Raw genomic sequence first — 19,471 nt, 5'->3', positions numbered from 1 at the left:
ATCGCGGCCACATGGTCTCAAGAGCTTGTTGGCCTCTCTCTGGGCTCTAGATAAATCACTTAGAAGACTGTTAAGGGACGGATAATGAAGAGTGTCACAACATTACTCTCTTCCAATCTGAACTATAATCTTAGCTTCTGCAATGTTGCAGAAATGGAAAATCACCTTAAGAAAACAGATTCTTTTGCAAGTTTCTAATAAAGAAAACTTCAAATAATTGAGATTGATGGGAGATCAGACTGAATAAAAAGAAATAAAATACATAGTTTAAAAAAAAAATCAATTTACATTTTCTAACTGAGAGGACCAGGGTTGCATTGGAATCGATTTGAAACATGTAACTTAGTGAGGACAAAACAAATGCAGTGCTGTTCATTGATGAAAGCACAGCTGTAGTTATTTTCTACTTGAAGGGCAAGTGGCTTTTTCACCCACCACTGAAAGGTACTTTCCCCTGGTTTCCCTGAGCTCTCAAAAGAGGAATCACCCATAGCTGAAAGCAGAGAAGTCTTATCCCGACACGATGATCAACAAGGACTGAAGAACACATACAAAGTAATCGTGCTTATTTTTATTAGATGTTCCTTTTACAATTAGAACTGCAAAGGAGTACTACAGCCACTGCATGCACATCTACCATAAGAAAGACCACACTGTACCTTAACACTCCTTAGGTAGTAAATAATTTACTTTACCTAGCTTGGTCACTCAAGAAAGAATGCGGCATCGGATACAAGAATACAAAAAAAACATAAAATAAGATACAATTACAAGGAAATTGTTTAAATCAAGCAGCAAAACATAAAGTGCATTTTGTGCTCCTGAAGCTTTCTTCGGAGTCACTCAAATCAGTTGGCACCAACCACACTCCAGTGTCAAATGAAAGAAAATATAAAGAAATAAAGACACCTGCTTGAATGTCTTCTTGGGATCCGTCTCTCTGACTGAAAAAAAACTTCTGCTAAATGTAGAAATTGATACAGCTTTCGGAGTATTTTAAAAAGAGCCAGAATTGTGCCGATACCTTTGTCAAGTGTTCTACAAATCTTAAGAGCTACCATATTTCAAACATTTCCCAGTTCCTCCTCTCAATACCTCCAGGTGCATACATTTCCTTGCTTTTAAAACTGAAAGCAGTTCACAAAAGATAAATCCCTTGAGATAATTCTCTCAGACCAGCATCAAGGATATCACATCACACAATGCGACTCCATTCATCAGAGCTAGTCCAGTGAATGTACTGGTAAAACTAAGCACCCTCAACACGATGAAGTAAAAATACAACTTGTCTTCCTACAGCCGTAAATTAGTGTTACCATTCTTCATACTTAACTTTCTTTTACAATTCCACATAAAAACAATTTCAGAGACTTCTTTAATAAAGCACAAATCCTTTCTTCTTGGACACAATTTACTGCACGGCTCATCAGCACTACAGGAAAAGTCCCACCTATATCTTCTTTTTTATTCTGTCTCTCCTGGTAATAAAGCCTGTTTTCTGTGATCTCTGAAGTGCAAAAGCTAAAATTAAACTACCACTATAAAAATGTATCATGTACCTTAACCAACATATGTGAAATATCATTGTGAAATAAAGAATATTTTAAGTTTGCTTAAGTGCATCCTATGCAAAAGTCAAAAAGGTCTGAGTCATCTTGTTTTTATTAACGTCCTTTCCGGCAGCTGCCTTTTAAATATTACTCTCTCAAATTATTGTCTTGGCTCATATTAGGTTCACCAATTCATTTGCTATTTTAATGCAGACTGAAATAAGCTTTTCTCTTTTTCTGTGTAGTGAAGTGAGGCAGAATGAGAACATTGTTTTGCTTCACTTGGTGACTGCATAAACAAAGAGGCTCGGACTCCACTGTGGAACAGAAGGGATGTAGAGGGGGGACACTGGTTTGCATTTCAAGTTCAATAAATCAGATATAAATGGAAAACAATTATGATAATATTACATTGTACTTTCCACACAGATTGTAAATACATTTTTACAGCTAAAGACCTGGGACTTGTAGGCACATTCTACAAAAATAATCAGACTTTTCAAAAGCATAGTGCTTTGCAACCATTAGGCCTGACATTAAATTAATTATGTACAGTCAAGACATGCACTCTTTTAGCAGGACTGAATTCAGCCAAACTGTGCAGACATATAACAAACAGAAATATTACTTCCAAAACCAAACATTAGACTCGAAATATGCATGGCTATATAGGATAATCTAGTGCTTTTAAGTTACCTTTATCCACAAGGTGGCACCTACAATACTTAAAAAGGCAGTTTAATTATAAATTACAAACAATACTTAAAAGACCCAGCAAATAAACAAGTTACTTAAGAAATATCTCTCTCCAATGGCAACACATGTAATTGATATTACTTATTTATCAACTTATAAAAGCATGAAACAAAAATATCAAATGCCAAAAATTAATGACCAGACGAATCTCATAAATTGTCCAAGCTAGAAAGTGAATCATTTGCAGTCCACCTTCTGGCCAGTGTGAAGGTTCCTGGCCCATTTTACGAAGATTTTGGTACAAAGCCTAGCTATTCCAGTCGAATCTCTCTGGGCTCTCTCTCTCTCTCACTTGGCTCTATCGACCCTGCTGCAGGTACTGCTGGGTGAACATGTTCAACTCGCTGTCCAGCCAGCCTGCTTTGTTCCTGAAATCCAAAAAAGAATGGTAAGTAAAACAACACTTAGGAGGTTAAGACAGCATCAAAGAATCCAAGTCATGCACACCAAGACAGGTACAGCTGCTGTTACTGCCAAGACCTGAATAACATTCAACCATTCTTCCAGCACGGCTACACCTTAGAAAGGACACCAGTCAATTGCAGGGCACACACACAAGCACACTGACAATTTAGAGACACCAGTTAACCCTAACCAGTACAATTTGATGAGAAACTGGAACACGTAAAGAAAACTCAAGTGAATATGGGGAGAACATACAAACTTCACACAAAAGACACTACAAACCAGAATCAAACCAAGGATGTAGGCGCCTTAAAGCAGCATTTTAACCACTGTTTCTCCATTTCACTCAAGAATTTAATACTACTTTAAACACTTTGCTTTAAAGATTGTGTAGTAAAAAGAATAGCCAAGCTGTTCATGGCTTAAACAATACTGAATCCGCCGCTTTCAAAAGCCTATGGATTTCAGAATATTCGATGGTTATATGTGCTTTAGTTTTCTTTTGTAATTAAATATCCAGGACAGCAAAAACAAATACAAACATTAAGATACTATTACAAAGAGATTAAATGCTCAACAGATTATGTCTCAACAATATGATTGCAAATAACTGCAGATTTTTATAGAGAACCGCAAAAACAAAAAGAGGAGAGTTATTAAATTCTCGTAATGATGGGCTGAATCCTGAAGGTTTTAAACTTTACTCTAATCAACCATCAGCAAATGATCAGGATGTTTTGTTGATCACTGAGATAATTAGCTATTAACAAAGTAGAACATCGGCAGCTGTATCAACCTGCAACTCGCAACTGGCAACCCACTGAAGCTAAGCATGTCTGAGTCTGGACAGTACCTAAATGGGACCAATAGGGGGCGCTCACCCGGTGTCCTAATGCCCCAGTATAGTGATGGGGACACTATACTACAAAAAAAGGGGCTGTCCTTCAGATAAAACGTAAAACCGAGGTCCTGACTCTCTGTAGTCATTAAAAATCCCAGGGCACTTCTTTAAAATGTAGGGGTGTTATTCTGGTGTCCTGGCCAAATTTTCTCCTGCCGTTTACCAACCATGGCCTCCTAATAATCTCTGAACTGGCTTCATCACTCTGTTCTCCTCCACACTGATATCTGGTGTGTGGTGAGCGTACTGGCGCACTATGGCTGCTGTCACATCACCCAGGTGGGGGCGGGGGAGGGGGGTCCCCATTACTTGTAAAGTGCTTTGAGTGGAGTGTCTAGAAAAGCGCTATATTAGCATAAGGAATTACTGTTGTTATTATTATTAACAAAAAATCACAGTATGGGACCAGGGCACCCCTCTGTGAAAAAAGCATCATATAGCCTCACAGTAGAGGCCGTCAGTGGAAGCAGAGGGCCCAGTGAGAGCCCGTCTGGCCGAGCCCGCGTGCTGTCCTTACCGCAGCAGCTTGGCCTTGCTCTGCAGGGAGTCCAGCAGCTCGATCTTCGCGTTCATCTCTTTGATCTCATCTTCAAGGTTCTGGCGAGTCACGTCTACCTGCTGGCACAGCTGTGCGAACGTGCCCGCCAGCTCCCTACGTGGCACAACAACATGCGATTAGTGTGGCGCTGCTCACAGCTGGAGAACAGTCATTCAGGTAATCGATGTAGACTCTTTGGTAGCACCTCACTTGTTTTATCTTATGTACTTTCTATCACAAAAACATTATGCATAATCACTTAGATGCGAATCAATAGCCTCTTGTAGCCATTGTTACAGCTGGTACCCTGGATTCTTACAAGAAATGGCTGGATAAGACCTTGGACCAGTTAACACTGATTTTTTACAAAGCAGTCTCCTTCCACTAGAGGGCAGCATCAGCCCTTTACCATCTTGGAAAGACTACTGTTTCATGATGAATATGCAGCAATATTTTAGATTTGTTTTTGTAAAAAAATCCCATTTTGGATATTAAACAGGTCCTAGCACATCTTCTGTTGGTTGAAATCCAAGTGTCATGCTTAGTAACCTCCAGTTAGAACTCAATTAACAACTAGATTAAATAAAAATAGTGCAATGGAAAGCCTATAAATTCTTACTTCTTGGCTTTATTTACTGAGAGAACTGCTGAGCTGCTTCTTTAAAGAAAATTAAACACAGTAAGGGAATACAGATAACTCACTGCTGGACTTGGTGGCTGCAGTTGGAGCCGGTGTAGCTGACAATGAGCTGCAGCTTCTCGCTGGCATAGTCAACAAACTGACGCTTAAATGCTCGTTCCTTGGCCTTGTTTGTCCACGTAAGCCTCTCGTAGATGTACAGGAGCCCGTACAGCCCCACGGACAGAGCGATCAGCCGCCAGCCCACCGCTTTCCAAATCTGAGGCACATGGAAACGCACGACGAGGTCACCATCAGTCTCCAGACACGTGAAAGTCTGTTCGGTGACTGGGTTTGTATGGACTACTTCTGAACACAGTTCAGCCTGGAACTGAAAACTTAAAATCAAGAAGCTCTAATAGATAAAGGTGAAAGCAGACTGGGTTGGGGTTCTGAAGAAAGCCTCCTGTCTCTGTAAATTCCCTTCTCCCCCAGTTAACCTGGATAACAGATGGTATTTTCTTGGAGCAGTCCAGGTTCTAAATCCTAAGGACAGCTGCTCCAACTTACTACGAGTGTTGCTGGCACTCGTTTGACTACTTACCACTCCTCCTACGACGATAATGCCCATTGATGTTCTGGAGGTCAATGATGCCAGTCCGGTCACCATTGAGACCATGAGTTCCTCCTGAGTCAGGGAGCCCTGAGGAAAGGGGGGCATGCTGGTGCTGACAGGGGTGATGGCCAAGGGACGCGGCACCTGTGAAGCCAGGAGAGAAGATTTTTACACACACCTGAACACCTGAGCGATCCACCTTCATAGCTCTGTCAGAAAGGGCTCACCGACAGAACAAACACTCAAGACGTAAACCCATTAGACTGCTTTATGTTCCTGTTACCAGGTTAAGATTCTCTTTCCTTCTAGACTAAAAAGGAAAACTTAGCTGGTGAGATCTCAGATGTACAGATGTTAGATACACAATGAAGATGAATGTTGAAATGGTTGCTTTTTAACAGCAAAGCCATGATACTGGAGAACACATGGGAAGTACTGAGCAGAGAATCGCGAAGCAGCATGGCCTTACCTGGTCGTTGTATCCAAGGAGTGCTCTGCGGGTGTTCTTGGGCCCCAGAAAGCGGTTGACCAGCATGGTCCAACCCAAGGAGAAGTGGAAGCCAACGTCTTCCTGGAAGTCACTGCAGAGCTTGTCACAGTTGAGGTCGTAACTCAGGCTGAAGCACTGCCTTGGGACCAGTTTGTCTACCTGTTCCCGCACTGTGACTGGCAGCAAGGGCTTCAAGCCCTCTGTCAGAGCAGGGCAGAAAACAGCAGAGTTACTTCTGTATACCCAAGCTTAATTTTGTTAAAAAACTGACTCGCCCATAATGTAAAGATCTGACTCTCAACTACTAATCAAGTAATACTTACAAGAGAACAAGATGTAAATTATATAACTCTCTTATCTCCTGTAATGCTACTGTACTATCTTCTCTGTTGGTAAAGTTTGTCTTCCTTGTTGTGCTGTAAAACTAATCTCCCCCAGATGATGATAAAACCTGAACTGAATTGTACCGAACACGCTCCTACAACACACCCCCTTACAGAATTATTGGTCATTTGACACATTGTAAGATTCACAGGGCCACACAGGACAGGCCAGTCCATAGCCCAGTCCTCACTGACTTCATATCAGGACATTATGTGCCTGGCAGCTTACTGGTCCACTAATCCCAACACTATCCTGGTGAAGCCCTGGCAGATGTGCACTGCCTCTTGAGGCGCTTGGCTGGTAACATGGCCTAGATTCAAACAGTAGCATCTGGAGTTGTAAACCTTAACAAGTTTAACTACGTAGCAACCTTGGAAATCTAATTTGCATTAATCACTTCAATTGGTAAGAACCTCTGAATACCCCATGGAACCTAAATTTAACATTTTACATTTTGTGGTAGCATTTTTATTTTCCACTACAATAAATACACAAGTCATTTCTTCATAATACATGCAAGACAACATAAGCCACCATGTATTGATGGTCTTCATTTAAAAAATGATAACCTACAATGCATTAGCAGGATCTAATATGCTTTAATGGAAGATATGGTTTCACTGTAATGAAGAGAGGAGAGTCAGCAAGGCCGACTGCGGGACTGACCAATCATCTCCGTCTGGGTGGTCTGTAGGGCAGTGGTGATGGCATTGGAGCACCTCTCTGACATATTCCTACCCAGGCCCTCCTCGATGTGTTTGTGGAGCTCCTGGGACAGGCCAAGAGGAGAGGGTAAAACACACTGCACTCACTTTCAACATTTTTGAAGAACTCACCCAAAAAAACTCTAAAAGAAAAGCCCCATTACAAGTCGTGCTATTATTTTCAAGGCCAGTGGGAGATGTCACATTTTAATCTTAACCTTCTTTCCATTCTGACGAAGAATACTGGAGATTGGAAAACCCCACACTTCTGGCACAATATTGTTTTACATGAGTTGGGTGAAGATAACAGTTCATTTTCCAATGCGATCCTAAAATTACAGTATGAAAAGATCAATTTTTATAAAAATGTAAAAATAAATGCAAGCAAATGAAGAACTGCGTGAGAATATGACATCTTCATATGCAAAAACATCTAATCTGGAGCACTGCTACATTTTCTTTGTGACTTTAAATCTGTAGATGGAACAAAGATGAGATGATGTACAGTCACAAGTGCAACAGTTCTCTTATCAGCAAAGCAAGCAGAGGATACTGTAAAACAAAAGCATAGGTTACACTATTTAAAGATGTAAAGTTTCATTTTCTCACATGATCACACGCTCTTTTAATTCTCCAGCAAAACGTGATATAAAATGCACTGCTAACAACAACTGGAGTAGAATAACAGTGGGACAACACAGGGCACTTACATTCTTATAAACCTTAAGAACCACTTGGGAAGGGTGAAAATCCATGTGGAAATCGTCCACCAACACATACAGACGCCGGATCTCTTCAGCCATCGCGTTGGACACCTTTAAGCAAAACAGATATAAATATCATGAACTGAAATAGGAGCATGGAACAGATTATAGTAAAAGTGGCAAATCTCACGTAGAGGATATGTATATCTCTGAAGGCTACTGAGATATCCTACCTGCCTCTCCACCTCCTCCGTGATCTGCTTAATCTTACTCTTACAGTCCAGGGTCAGCAAATCCAGCTGCTTATCAATGAACTCCAACCTGTCCTGTCTCTCTTCTCTGGTCTCCATGCAGTGAACCCTAAAGCCACAAAGACAGCAAGACTCATTGGTCACGTCACTTGAAAAGCCTTCAAGTCACTTCAAAAAACTACATAAAAGCTACCTTGTACCTTAATGACACTCCCTGTTGAAAAATAAATGGTTCTTCAAGTAAACATTATTTTGGAAAATTAAAGTCGATGCCAATGCAGAATCAATCCATATTTTAACTTTCTAAACATACTAGCCCCATATTCAAAACATTTAGGCACTTAAAACAGTGTTCAGAAAACAAAACGTTGAAAGTAGTGTTTTTTTACAGTATTTTAAATGTATCTACTGTGAAGCTTTTTTTAATTTTCCATTATTTCTATTTTTTGTAACCTGCTGCTTAAAAGGTGTATAAAATAAGCCAAAAGTGAGTTTTCAAACTGGATTTTTGACCTTTTTGATTGACAGGCGCAAACTGCAAAATTGGGAGGTTTTATTCCTTGTACAGGTTAGGATTACATTAACTCTAAAGGTTAGCTAAATGTATCATTCTGTCTGGTTTTAAATGCAAGAAATAAGAGAGTTTAGCATGTAGAAAGCGAGTTTTCGAACTTTTGATTTTTGACAGATGCATGCCTTAGCAAAAACTGCCAAATTGGGCCAAAGTTCGTTTTCAAGGAAACAACAAAACAACACTTTTCCTGCATTTCAAATGCATCCTAAAGCACAGCAAATGCATCACACCATCTCTAGGTGCTGTTCAAACCCTAACCCTAGCTTGAGCACTTCCAGAACAGGTTTCAAAAACCTTGCTTTAAACATACATTACTTTTCTAAGGGATTTAGGGATAAACGTGGGCCTAATTAGTAAGTAAAAAATTCAAGTTTGTTTTACACACTAATTTAGTTTTAGTTGTTTTTTTTAATACTCTCAAATGCAAAGACGTTTTATATCTAACAAGCAAATCCTAAAAAAAATAGCGTGACACGTGCCCGTGATGCAGTACAATGGGGAACGTGCCCACCTTTGCTCTTGTGCAGCGATGTGAACTGAATCCATGATCTGCCGCAGCGTTTCCGATATCTGCTTGGCCCTCACTGTGTGTTGCTCAAACTTGGTCTTCACTGCAGACTGGGAGATGCACTCCTTCAAAAGAGCAAGCCGAAACCGTCCTCTGAGAAACTGCACGGCAGTGGCGTTTCAGACGTTATCAACATCAGGAAACGACAGTGCTCGCTTACCTCAAACCGCCTCTCAAAGTTCTGAAACTCAAACATTCTTGCTTGAAACCCTTCAGCCAGCGCTCCTCCTATTAAACAATGTAAAACACAGTGGGATTAGTCATCACCAATATTGTATTATTACATGACGTATGATATCGGATTATTCCCCCCATTAATAAGGTGTCTGCCTCACCTGCTGGTGGAAAAGCAAGCCTAACATAAAACAGAACTAACGATTCAAGAACGTCCAAGTAGTCCTTTCCAAATCATTACTTCAAGCACGCTAAGTTCTGATCCGATTTGACGTATTGATTTCCACGCTAGTGATTTATGACGCCGCACAGCGAGGCACTGAACAATCTACCTCCTTCTGGCATCCCCTGGGCCTTCTGGATACGGGCCTGCAGGACCTCCTTGGCCGACACGAAGAAGATGCGGTCGCTGGCCTGAGCACGGTCCACCACGGCCAGCTCGTCCACCAGGAAGCTGGTGCAGCGGTCCATGTGCTGATGGCGTACCTACACGACAGCACGGAGAGACTGAACTCACCCCCACCACCACCTCCTGGCCTGACCATCTCGCTCGTCCTACCCCAGGCCATGAAAACCACAGCTCAGTGCCTGCAGCCCAGTGACACAGGCTTCAGAAACAAGACCTTCTTCGACCTTGAACTTAAGTCTGATCGCCTCATCTCTGGTTTTGTACCCCTGATGATATTTTCACAAGAAAACCAATCAAATACAAAGTACACATGAACGAAATATAGTTCTACAGTTCCTCTAATCTCGCAAAAGTTATCTGTCTCGCATATAACTTAGCACAGGACATGCAGAATGAGTTAGAAAACAATATGGCTTGTAGGTAGAAAGAAGTTTAAATGTGCCTTAACAGCAGGCACAGTGTGAGCACTGACGTCATGCGCTGCCTTCTCCTTACCTCCTCCATGTACTCGGGCTCAGAGGCCGAGGCGTCCCAGCGGTTATTCAGTATGAAGATATTTGGTCGGGAAAGGCGCTCATTCACTTTGTGGAAAAACTGCTTTTCCTAAAGTTAGACCACAGAAGAAAGGCTTTAAGGTGGAATTGAAACATAGTGGTGTATGGTGGAGAGGGTAATAATACATCAGCAGAGTACCAGATAAGATCAGTGGAACAATATTTAACAAATCTGTCTAATGTTCATTTTTGTTATATAATACTATGAAGTAATCTCTTAGACTATATATTCTCAGTGTCAGCAGCTCTTTCTTTGGCTGACTAATAAACGATATGCCATTTATCAATCTGATTTCTCTTTGACATCAGCAGACTATAGTTAGCCTTATCATAATCACTGTACCTCAGGGACTTAATATTGGGGAAACAAAAACAGGACGTTTTTATCTTCCATCTTTTTCCAGCGTCACAATCTGTTTGTATTAGATCCCACATGTCCTTCTCACCGTCTGCATCAGTGTTGACTCGGAATTGGCCACCAACACAAACACATCGGCGTCCAGGCAGAACTTGTCAATCCAGCTGTCCAGCTCGGTGGTGACATCAATCCCAGGGCTGGAAACACGCATTTGGGATGAGAGAATAGAGCATCAGGCCCAGCACACAGCAAACACAGGCTAAGCAACTAGACTGAACCCAAACTGAAGGCAATCCAGGCCGGGAAAAAAAACGCAGACCAGCTGCACGAATGTTTTTCTATGTAACTTTCTGTGTGTACAAAACAAACAGATTTTTCAAATGATGCTCAGAAATGGCAACATTGCCGCTTCTAAGCAACGAGACCCTACCTGTCCACGAGCACCAGGTCATCACGCAGCAGGGCGCACTTGGCCTTGGGCCACATGACACACACCAGACTGCCCGCGTCCAGGTGTTCGTCCTGGTGGAGGGCATGAGCCAGCTGGTTCACCGTCTGACAGGCAAGCAGAGAGAAGACGGGCACTCACTAACTGGGCACTCGCACAGAAAGGCACTCCGATCAGGGGTGTGCAAACCAGTCACTTCAGAATCTTCTTAATCTTAAATCAGATTCCTTAAACACAAACATTCATGCCATCGGGCTTAGGACGTCCTTTTCTTCTTTTCGCAGTATGTGCTGTGAAAATAACTGTCACCGTAAAACTGTTTTGAGGCATATGTTTCCAAATATACTGCTGAAAAAGTTGAACTGACCCTTTTTGTTTTACCTAGAACAATCTTAGCTATGTACAGTATTTCCATGTCAGGGTATGGCAAACTCATTAGCTGGCCTGAGGCGGGGCAGGTGTCCCTAAAAGACACAGGGCAACAGGTTCTCTTACCCTTTATATTTAAAAGGTAAAACATACCCTCCAGAAATGTTATGAAGGGGTCACATGCATCCATACATATTACCACAAACGGTCCATCTCAGACCATGTCAAGGTTTTAATCATTTTATTCAACTGCCACTATTTGCTCCCATGCCAATATCTCCTGTTCCCTTTAGCAGCTTCTTCAGTCTTAGGGTGTGACATCCATTTGAAATTCACGTATGCCAGAATCAATTTAATTAAGTTATACTTGGTGGACATTTTTGTGCATGATGTTTTTACCAGCCTGGGTGTTATTGCTCATTGTGAAATCAAACGTATCTTTTTACATTCTTAAATATAAACTAAGTGTTGGGTTATAAGTGAACCAACATACAAAGTAAGTGAACCGAAATGCATAATAATTTTTTTAATCAAATTAACTGATAAACTACAGAGTATAACATGTATTACATTCACTCCCTATAGCACTTTTTAGAACACAATAGTGTAACTATATACAGATGATCTATTTTTATAGATATTGATCTAGTTTTAAATAAATATTTTTGCGTGGTTGAGCCACACTCCTGTGTCCGTGACTATGAGAGGAAAGACTACTTCCTCGGAGAGTAGGAATCACTGCTCAACAGGACGCCCTTGCTGTAGCTTACATTGACACTCTTCCTCTCCTCCGAGCCCTCAGTCAGCAGGTAGGAGTCGTTGCCATCGGTGCCCTCCACTCGCAGGAAGCAGTTGGTGGTGTGCCCGATGCCCGAGGGCAGGACCTTGTCCCAGAGCATCGCATTGATCACTGAGCTCTTCCCGTTGCTCGTCCTGTCGGGAGGGCAATACAGACGTGTCACGCAGGCGGGGGTAGGGGTGATTCAACCAGACAAGATTAAATTACCTGATCAGCACATCCATTCGGCCAGGACAGAAATTATTGCTTTGACAGCCTGTTTAAACATTAAATGTCTTGGAAGTAAAAGCCTTCAGTTTAAAATTTCCAAACATTTAAGTTCAAAGTAAAAATTTGTCCATTTCCAGAATGTACTCTCCTCGTTAACTATAAAATTAAAGGGGGAACCTGACCAAGTTACTGTATTTAATGCATTTTCTCATTTTATTAAAGAATTTTAGCTAGAGATCTCCTTATAAATATATAGAAATATAATCTCCTTATAATATTTCTAAAAACATTTATGAGAAAATACTCAGCTTTTTCAAAGACAAAACAAACACAGAAATAATGAAAGCTGGCTTTAATAGTTTAGAGAAAGGTCACAGGAGTTTTCACCTCTTTCGGAGTTTCGGTCTAAGTAGTTTGTACTCCTAAAATGATACCCTATGTTTTATCTACTGTATCAGAAGGTTTTGATGCAGCAGGATTGCAGTGTACAGGACGTGAAATACTGTGGGCAATAATCAAGCGTTTTTACATCCATATGAGAAACCGAGATCCCCCATATGAATAACCTAATCCGAATTTCAATAAAACACAGCAATATTGCCCTGTGAAATATACACTGTGCTTTACCTCCCAAAAAAGGCCACTTTCATGTGTCTCCTGGCCAAAACCTCGCCGATCCCTGCAACCTTGGACAGATAACCTTTCACCTCCATCACCTGCTCCTCTGTGGCAATAGGGTCCAAATCCTCATTCTTGTATGTCTCTGCAGAAAAATTCATTTCCAAGAAAATCACAATACAAAAAAAAAAGTGGACAACTGCAATCAGAGTTAAGAGTTGCATGCCAGGCTTCAAAAGGAGAGTTCAAACGGTTCAGTACCATTCCAATTTAAAATTCCCCCAATTCTTACTTTTTGAGTACTCAATGCTCAACTCAAACTCAAAACACTGGGAAAAAAAGTGGAAAAGAAATATGCATTTACTGAAAGCAATGAAACAAAAACATGAAAATTAAAGGAAAAGGCCACTGCATAGATGCAAATATTTAGGTTAACAAATTAACTGTGTGATTACCTTGTTTCAGAAAACAACTGTCTACGTGACCACCAATGAAACAGGCATTCAGGCCACCTGTGAAGCCTCACTGGAATATTGCGATGGGCAGTAGAAGATGCTTACCTTCAAGGAAGGCCGAGCTCTCCTTGATGTAGGCACCCAGCTGCTCAAAGATACCGTTGATTTTCTTCTTGGCGGTGACGAAGTGCTTGAGAGGCGAGGCATTCACCTCCGCCATTAGTCTCTTGTCCTTCTTGCTGATCGCAGTGTTGGTACGAGAGAAAATCAGAGACATCGCGCTGTAAAACAAAGAAACCAAAACTGGTTCATTCCTGTGTCTGCACTCTTGGTCCTCTTCCAATGGATTTGACTTTTTAACATAACTAAAACTCTGCCATCTAGTTTTTTTAGTAGAAACTCAGGAAAGGTGATTAAGGGCTTGTCCAAAAACAGTTGTGTGGTCTCATACAGCAAGAGCACACAACAGAATACTTCACTCAGTAGCTGAAGATGAACTGCAGTCTCAGACTGCATTTCGGAAGAGTAATTATTTCATAAAAAGGAAGGAATTTTACTGTCAAACATTTCTTACAATACTAAAAGAATAATATTAACACAAAACAGAAATTAGTCAGCGGATACTTGCACTGGGAGAATTTTAAGGCCTCCGACCTTGAGCTAGAATTAATTATGCAAGCTGTTCGAAGTTTCTCTAAATTTCCAAAGAGATATCTGTGCCATCTGAATAACCTTGACACAAATTAGGAGATTCAGCCTAGATTTTATTCCTGGAAAATGTGTTCACAAATACAAGCAAGCATGGCAATGTAATTATAATGAAGTTAACTCTGATGAAGTTCATTTGTAGGTCACAAAATCCGGTCGTTGCTTAGGTAACACTATTAAAATTTAAACAACTGCTACTTCAATACAATACAGTAATACTGCCATAGTCTCTTTCTCATAAAGGCAACGACTCTTTATGAGGCGTAAGAAAGCGATAAGCAAAGATCACTGGTGACACACAAAAGTCTAATATTTCACAGAAGAGCCCAAAATTCAGCATAAATGAGATTTTCTCCGGTAAACCAGGCATAAAAACTCTTTTCACTAAAGACAAGAAATCACTTGGCTGAAGCTCTGTTATACTACAATATAACTAACCTGCAGGTAGAAAACATTCGTACTAAAAACATCCATTTTGTAGTATCATGCGTGGTGGTGATACTACAAAATACTTGGTGTGCTCAAAAGTTCTACAGAACTGAAAAATGAAATAACAATAGTCAGAAAAATATCTTAAGAATATTCTTGGTACAGCTTGTCATGGTTCTCAGGTGGCATTCACTGTTATTTCCTGTACTTTAAAAGGATTTGCTTTAGAGATATTTTAGCAAGCATTTACAGTATTTTGTGTATTAACCACACAGTTTATCAAATTTATTATGTTTCTCATGATGAGAATATTCTTTGATTCTCAAAACCCTTTTTTTCCCCCAAAGAAGATGACTGTTGCTTTTAGAGAAAGTACCCCTTAATACTCTTTGAATAATTCTTGGGTGTATTTCTTCATAGTACTTTATAAACATGTCAAGAATATTTTTTTTCTGTATACTTAAATCCATATAAGGACACATAAATAAATGTAAAGTTCACATACAACTGATTTTACTTGACTTGAACTCAGAGTAAGTCTTCCTTTGGCAACAGTAGTGCAGCAGGGCCATGATCAAAATCCCCGATCTCATTAAACAAAAGGTCTCAACTAATCTTTTCTATTGCTGAATGAATAAACAAACGTTTCCCTGACTTTCATCTCTGTTATCGTGAGAGCCAGACTGTTCTTTATAGGGATGGACTGCAGGCCCACACTATCTGTGAGAGAGTCACCTTGAAAGGGTTCTTGGGAAATGTCCAGCTCACTTCCTGCTGCAGGGAGTCCAATCACACAGCCTTTGTATGACTGACATTCCCCAAGACTCAAATTCATGGTTCTCCTTTACAGTGGTTCAGAGCCGCCACCACCAGATAAAGACGAAACTCAGTATGATGCATGCAACAAAGTAATCAATCAATTACGACAAAGTAATTGATCATGACATGTGTGAACCAACAACAATGCAGAGAATGTGGATCAAAGCATGTCAAAAAGTCACCTGCTATTATACTAAACATCTGATGGACAGTTATACAGTTTTGTATTCAGAACCTCAAGGCAGGCACAAAAAGCTGTGTTTGAATTATTAGAGTCTGGTGCAAAATCTTGCAAACTCTTGGAAACACAAATATCCCGACAAACTCTTATCACTATCAGGATCATTTACCAACGAGCCTCTCACCTTGTCAGGCCTTTTGCTTCTTCCAGAGAACCGGTGAATCAACCATAGCCTTTCCCCCAACCCTGGTCCTGTCTTTGCAGTCCTGTGTGCCTGCTCCACATGCATCTGCACGGCTGCTGAGCGCACCAATCATCACTTCTCTTAACCTAGCCTTGCAAGGCAGCATTACCAAGTTTAAATCCAGCAGCCCGACAGAGAGACGGAGAGCAAGGATAAGTGCTGCGCGTGACTTTCTTTCCTGCCAGGAGGGGAGGTGAAAGTTCTGTAAGAATGGCAGGACCACTCAGACAGCATAACTTGCCCGGGCCTCTCTTTCTGACATGCACTAGGCTGGGTCAAATAAACATCCAATTGTCTGCCCTCTTGTGCAAGTGACTGCAGACACACCTCCTCAGAGACACCACACACATCTCTGGGGAAACAATATGAAGCTACAGAATGCACAGGTTCTGTTCAATATCGGTGCATAGGGCACAGCTTTGTGGACGAGACTCCAAACATGGCCGAGACTCCCAAACACGAAGGAATGCAGATACAAAACATCCGGCATGTCCTTCTCATTGTTAATTTTCTAGCCCACACAAAGCTAATGGGTATCTAAAGATCAGCCAAAGAAAGACGAAAAGATTACACAAAAAGCCGAAGTCCTGACTCTCCGTGATCATTAAAACTCCCAGGGTGTTTCTTGAAAAGAGTAGGGGTGTTAGTAGTTAGTAGGGGTGTTGGTGTCCTGGCCTTTACCAATCATGGCCTCCTACTAAGATGTGTAAGCATGATGATAATGATGATAAAGATTAAAATATAAAAAACTGCTTTTAGAGCATAACCCACTAATGATGCACAAAATGTTATTTTCTTGCAAGGACAAGGAAGGAAATAGATGCTTATTGTTATCTACTTCTCACGTGGTTAAATGCACACACTCATATTCTGTTAGTACAGACCACAACCTGCTCTCTCTGCTTGCTGTTTGAAGGGTTAAACTTCCCTCAGTTCACAGCTAATAATATTCAGCCCCATGCAACCTTTCACCCACATTCCCTGATTGCAGTCACCGATGGGCAAGTCAGCCCAGAGACAACTGGAAACTCCCTAGTTACCATGGAAAAAAAGCGCTTATTATATTCCTGCATTCCACAGTGCACTTTTCAAGATGAATTTATTGAGTATTTTAAAGACCTAGCAAATTCTCTCAAAACAATAAACTACAGCTTCACCATTATACATTCACAAAATGTATTTAAAAAAGAGAACTGCACAAAAAATCATAATAAATAATAAACAGTGCACAACCACCCCCTAGAGAGACAGTACAGATAGAACTTAACATTTTCCAATTAAAATGCATTTAATAACAGCTAGAAAATGCAACCAAGAAGCTTAAAAAACGTACTGAAAACCACCCCCCACCCAATAAAAATTCTCATATTCTATAGAAATAGTATATATCAAAATATGATTCGTTTATTTAAACCTTAACGTGAAACTTCACGGTATCATCTGCAATAAAAGAGATTCCTTGTCTGCTTCCTTAACACAGCAGTACTCTACAGTAGATGCTGTAACGTCGTCTAGTTCACATTACTCTTAGAGGTGATCAGAAATACTTGTCAAGCAATACATTTCCCTGATCTTGCTAAAAGAAAAAAAAGTAAAAATCTGAGGCCCTCGCTTGAATCCACCTTGCACTCGACTTAAGGATGCTCCTATTTGTTTAAAATTTAGAAAAACCAATGTAAGGCAGCAGGATATCATCGTGAACAAAAATATAACCATTTCAACATTTCATTTAACTTGGGCAATTACTGAACCTGTTACCCAGGAGAGCGGTGTTAAACAGAAGCAGTTACTGTACATATGCACCGGTGCCCGATAGGTTCTGCTGTTTCAACCAATACAAAAGCTGTTATTTGTTCCACTGTAACATCGTGAAAGGCCGAGCAAGTGGCTAAAAAACTATGGAAAGCACTAGGCCTTTAATTATCCTGCAGGGTGGAGGTTTTAACGAATAGTAACTATATATTACTGTATACATGGAACTAATCAAACATCTATTTAAACAGCTACGTGACCCAACTATGCAATACCGTGGTTTGTTTATACATATTAGAAATAACTTGTATTTCTTACTGTACCTTTAAGGGTAAGGCGTGGATCACAGGTCTTGCATTTTGAGCTTTGCGTTATGCTCTGCCGAACTAAATCTAATCTGGATAACCTTTCTGGTAGAAGATCGTTATATTGTTACGGCTGGGTCACTTTCCCACAACTGGCGTAGATACTTGGTTCGATCGAGGGACCAGCTCCTCTGCGGGCGAGGCGAAGCACTTTTTCCCGACTCTTTCGTTGGTTCCACTTTTTTTACTTTAAGTCCGAAAGAGATCCCTTGGGCCCTTCCAATTATAGCTGAAATTTCACATGTATCATGCCTCCTTCACCTTCAGTCCCTCACTCTCACTCCCTGTCAGCCATTAACGCCCGATACGTCATCAACTGCGACACCAAAAGGAGGCTAGTACGTTCAATAAAAGCGACAAAGAGCGCTGGTGAGGGAGGGTTTGGACGTCTCTTTTTCTGATGAATTACTCTTGTTTTAATTGAGAACTTATTCGGCAATAAACAGTCCTCTATACTGAGCTGATGTGTAACCTCGTATGTATTGTAATAACTGTGCATTTATTTGCTCAAATTGTAAAAAAAAACACCATGTCTGCAAATTCATCGCGATCTGTGCAATTTTGTGCTGATTGCAGCCTCATATTTAGCTATTATCTGTATCATATTTAATTCTTTATGGCCTGTTGAGAGTTCAAGGTCCTCCCAGTAGAAGAACTCTATGAACTCAGTCTCGGCTTGAGTGAGGAGCTAGGAAAAAAAATGTAATGCAGAATCGAGGTGGACACTTGTTAAGAATTTGTCTTGACAGAGTCAGATGTGAATGATGACCTACAATAGTGGCAATTCTTCTTGTTTTATGTTTAAACAAACTCAACTACAAAATCAGGCCATTAAGGTTTAAGATGTATAATTTATTGTGTTTTTAAGCTCATACTAACAGCTTACATACAAACTACCGTTCAGCACTCACCTAGGTGCTGTGACAGCCATTATGTGCCAACAGCCATACCACACAACAGATCAGCTGGAGAAGTGAGTTATTACTTCACCAATTGAATTAAGGGGGGCTTTAAGGAGATCAGGTTATGGAAAGCCCAGAATGAAGATCACCAAAACACCAGAGCTAACACACCCCTGTGTTTAACCTGGTGCCTACCACCATATGACTTAAGAATTCTGCTGCAGGTGCCATTTGCAAAACATTTTTGTGGCTTCATCAAGGGCATCATTACCATTGTGCAGAAAATGATTTACACTAGTGTGAAATTGGCACATTGAAATTTTACTGTTTCTTAAACAAAGCCAGCAGTGCACCAGTGTGCCATGGGGTACGCTGAGAAAAGTGCCGTATGACAGGTTCTTTGGGATTTCATTAGATGATCGAGTAGCCAGGACTTCACATTAATGTCTCCTACAGCAGAGCCGTCCATAGGCTATAGGGACCCCCAACAGCACTATGTACAGTCCTGGCAGTACTGCACACACCTCTCTGTCAGGGGCATTGGTGTGGAAATTCAGTTCCAGAGGGACAACTGTCACCTACTATTTTACCAGCACAACAGCCATCTAGTTTTCCTT

General features: G+C 40.8%; 1 protein-coding gene across 2 annotated transcripts; it reads right to left on the bottom strand.

Moving 5' to 3' along the window:
- Window positions 1-556: 556 nt before the first annotated feature.
- mfn2 (mitofusin 2) lies at window positions 557-18,274 on the bottom strand. Of its 2 annotated transcripts, none has more exons than XM_006641963.3 (18): window positions 17,911-18,274; window positions 13,560-13,735; window positions 13,009-13,144; window positions 12,143-12,305; window positions 10,986-11,110; window positions 10,644-10,752; window positions 10,139-10,246; window positions 9,567-9,720; window positions 9,221-9,288; window positions 9,004-9,125; window positions 7,901-8,027; window positions 7,674-7,778; window positions 6,926-7,028; window positions 5,855-6,075; window positions 5,374-5,529; window positions 4,853-5,049; window positions 4,130-4,264; window positions 557-2,674 (listed from the first exon to the last, which is right to left on the bottom strand). In XM_006641963.3, the coding sequence occupies exons 2-18, from the start codon at window positions 13,729-13,731 to the stop codon at window positions 2,605-2,607; spliced, it is 2,271 nt and encodes a 756-aa protein (XP_006642026.1). In that variant the 5' UTR covers window positions 13,732-13,735; window positions 17,911-18,274; the 3' UTR covers window positions 557-2,604. The 2 variants fall into 2 exon arrangements, with proteins under 2 accessions (XP_006642026.1, XP_015192748.1); XM_015337262.2 differs by lacking the exon at window positions 17,911-18,274 and adding an exon at window positions 15,776-15,907.
- Between the last annotated feature and the right edge of the window lie 1,197 nt (window positions 18,275-19,471).

The sequence above is a fragment of the Lepisosteus oculatus genome, chromosome 25 (genome assembly GCF_040954835.1).
Source record: "Lepisosteus oculatus isolate fLepOcu1 chromosome 25, fLepOcu1.hap2, whole genome shotgun sequence".
Taxonomy (NCBI): Eukaryota; Metazoa; Chordata; class Actinopteri; order Semionotiformes; family Lepisosteidae; genus Lepisosteus; species Lepisosteus oculatus.
Note: the sequence above shows the minus strand (reverse complement) of the source record. Positions and strands in the feature narration are given on the sequence as shown.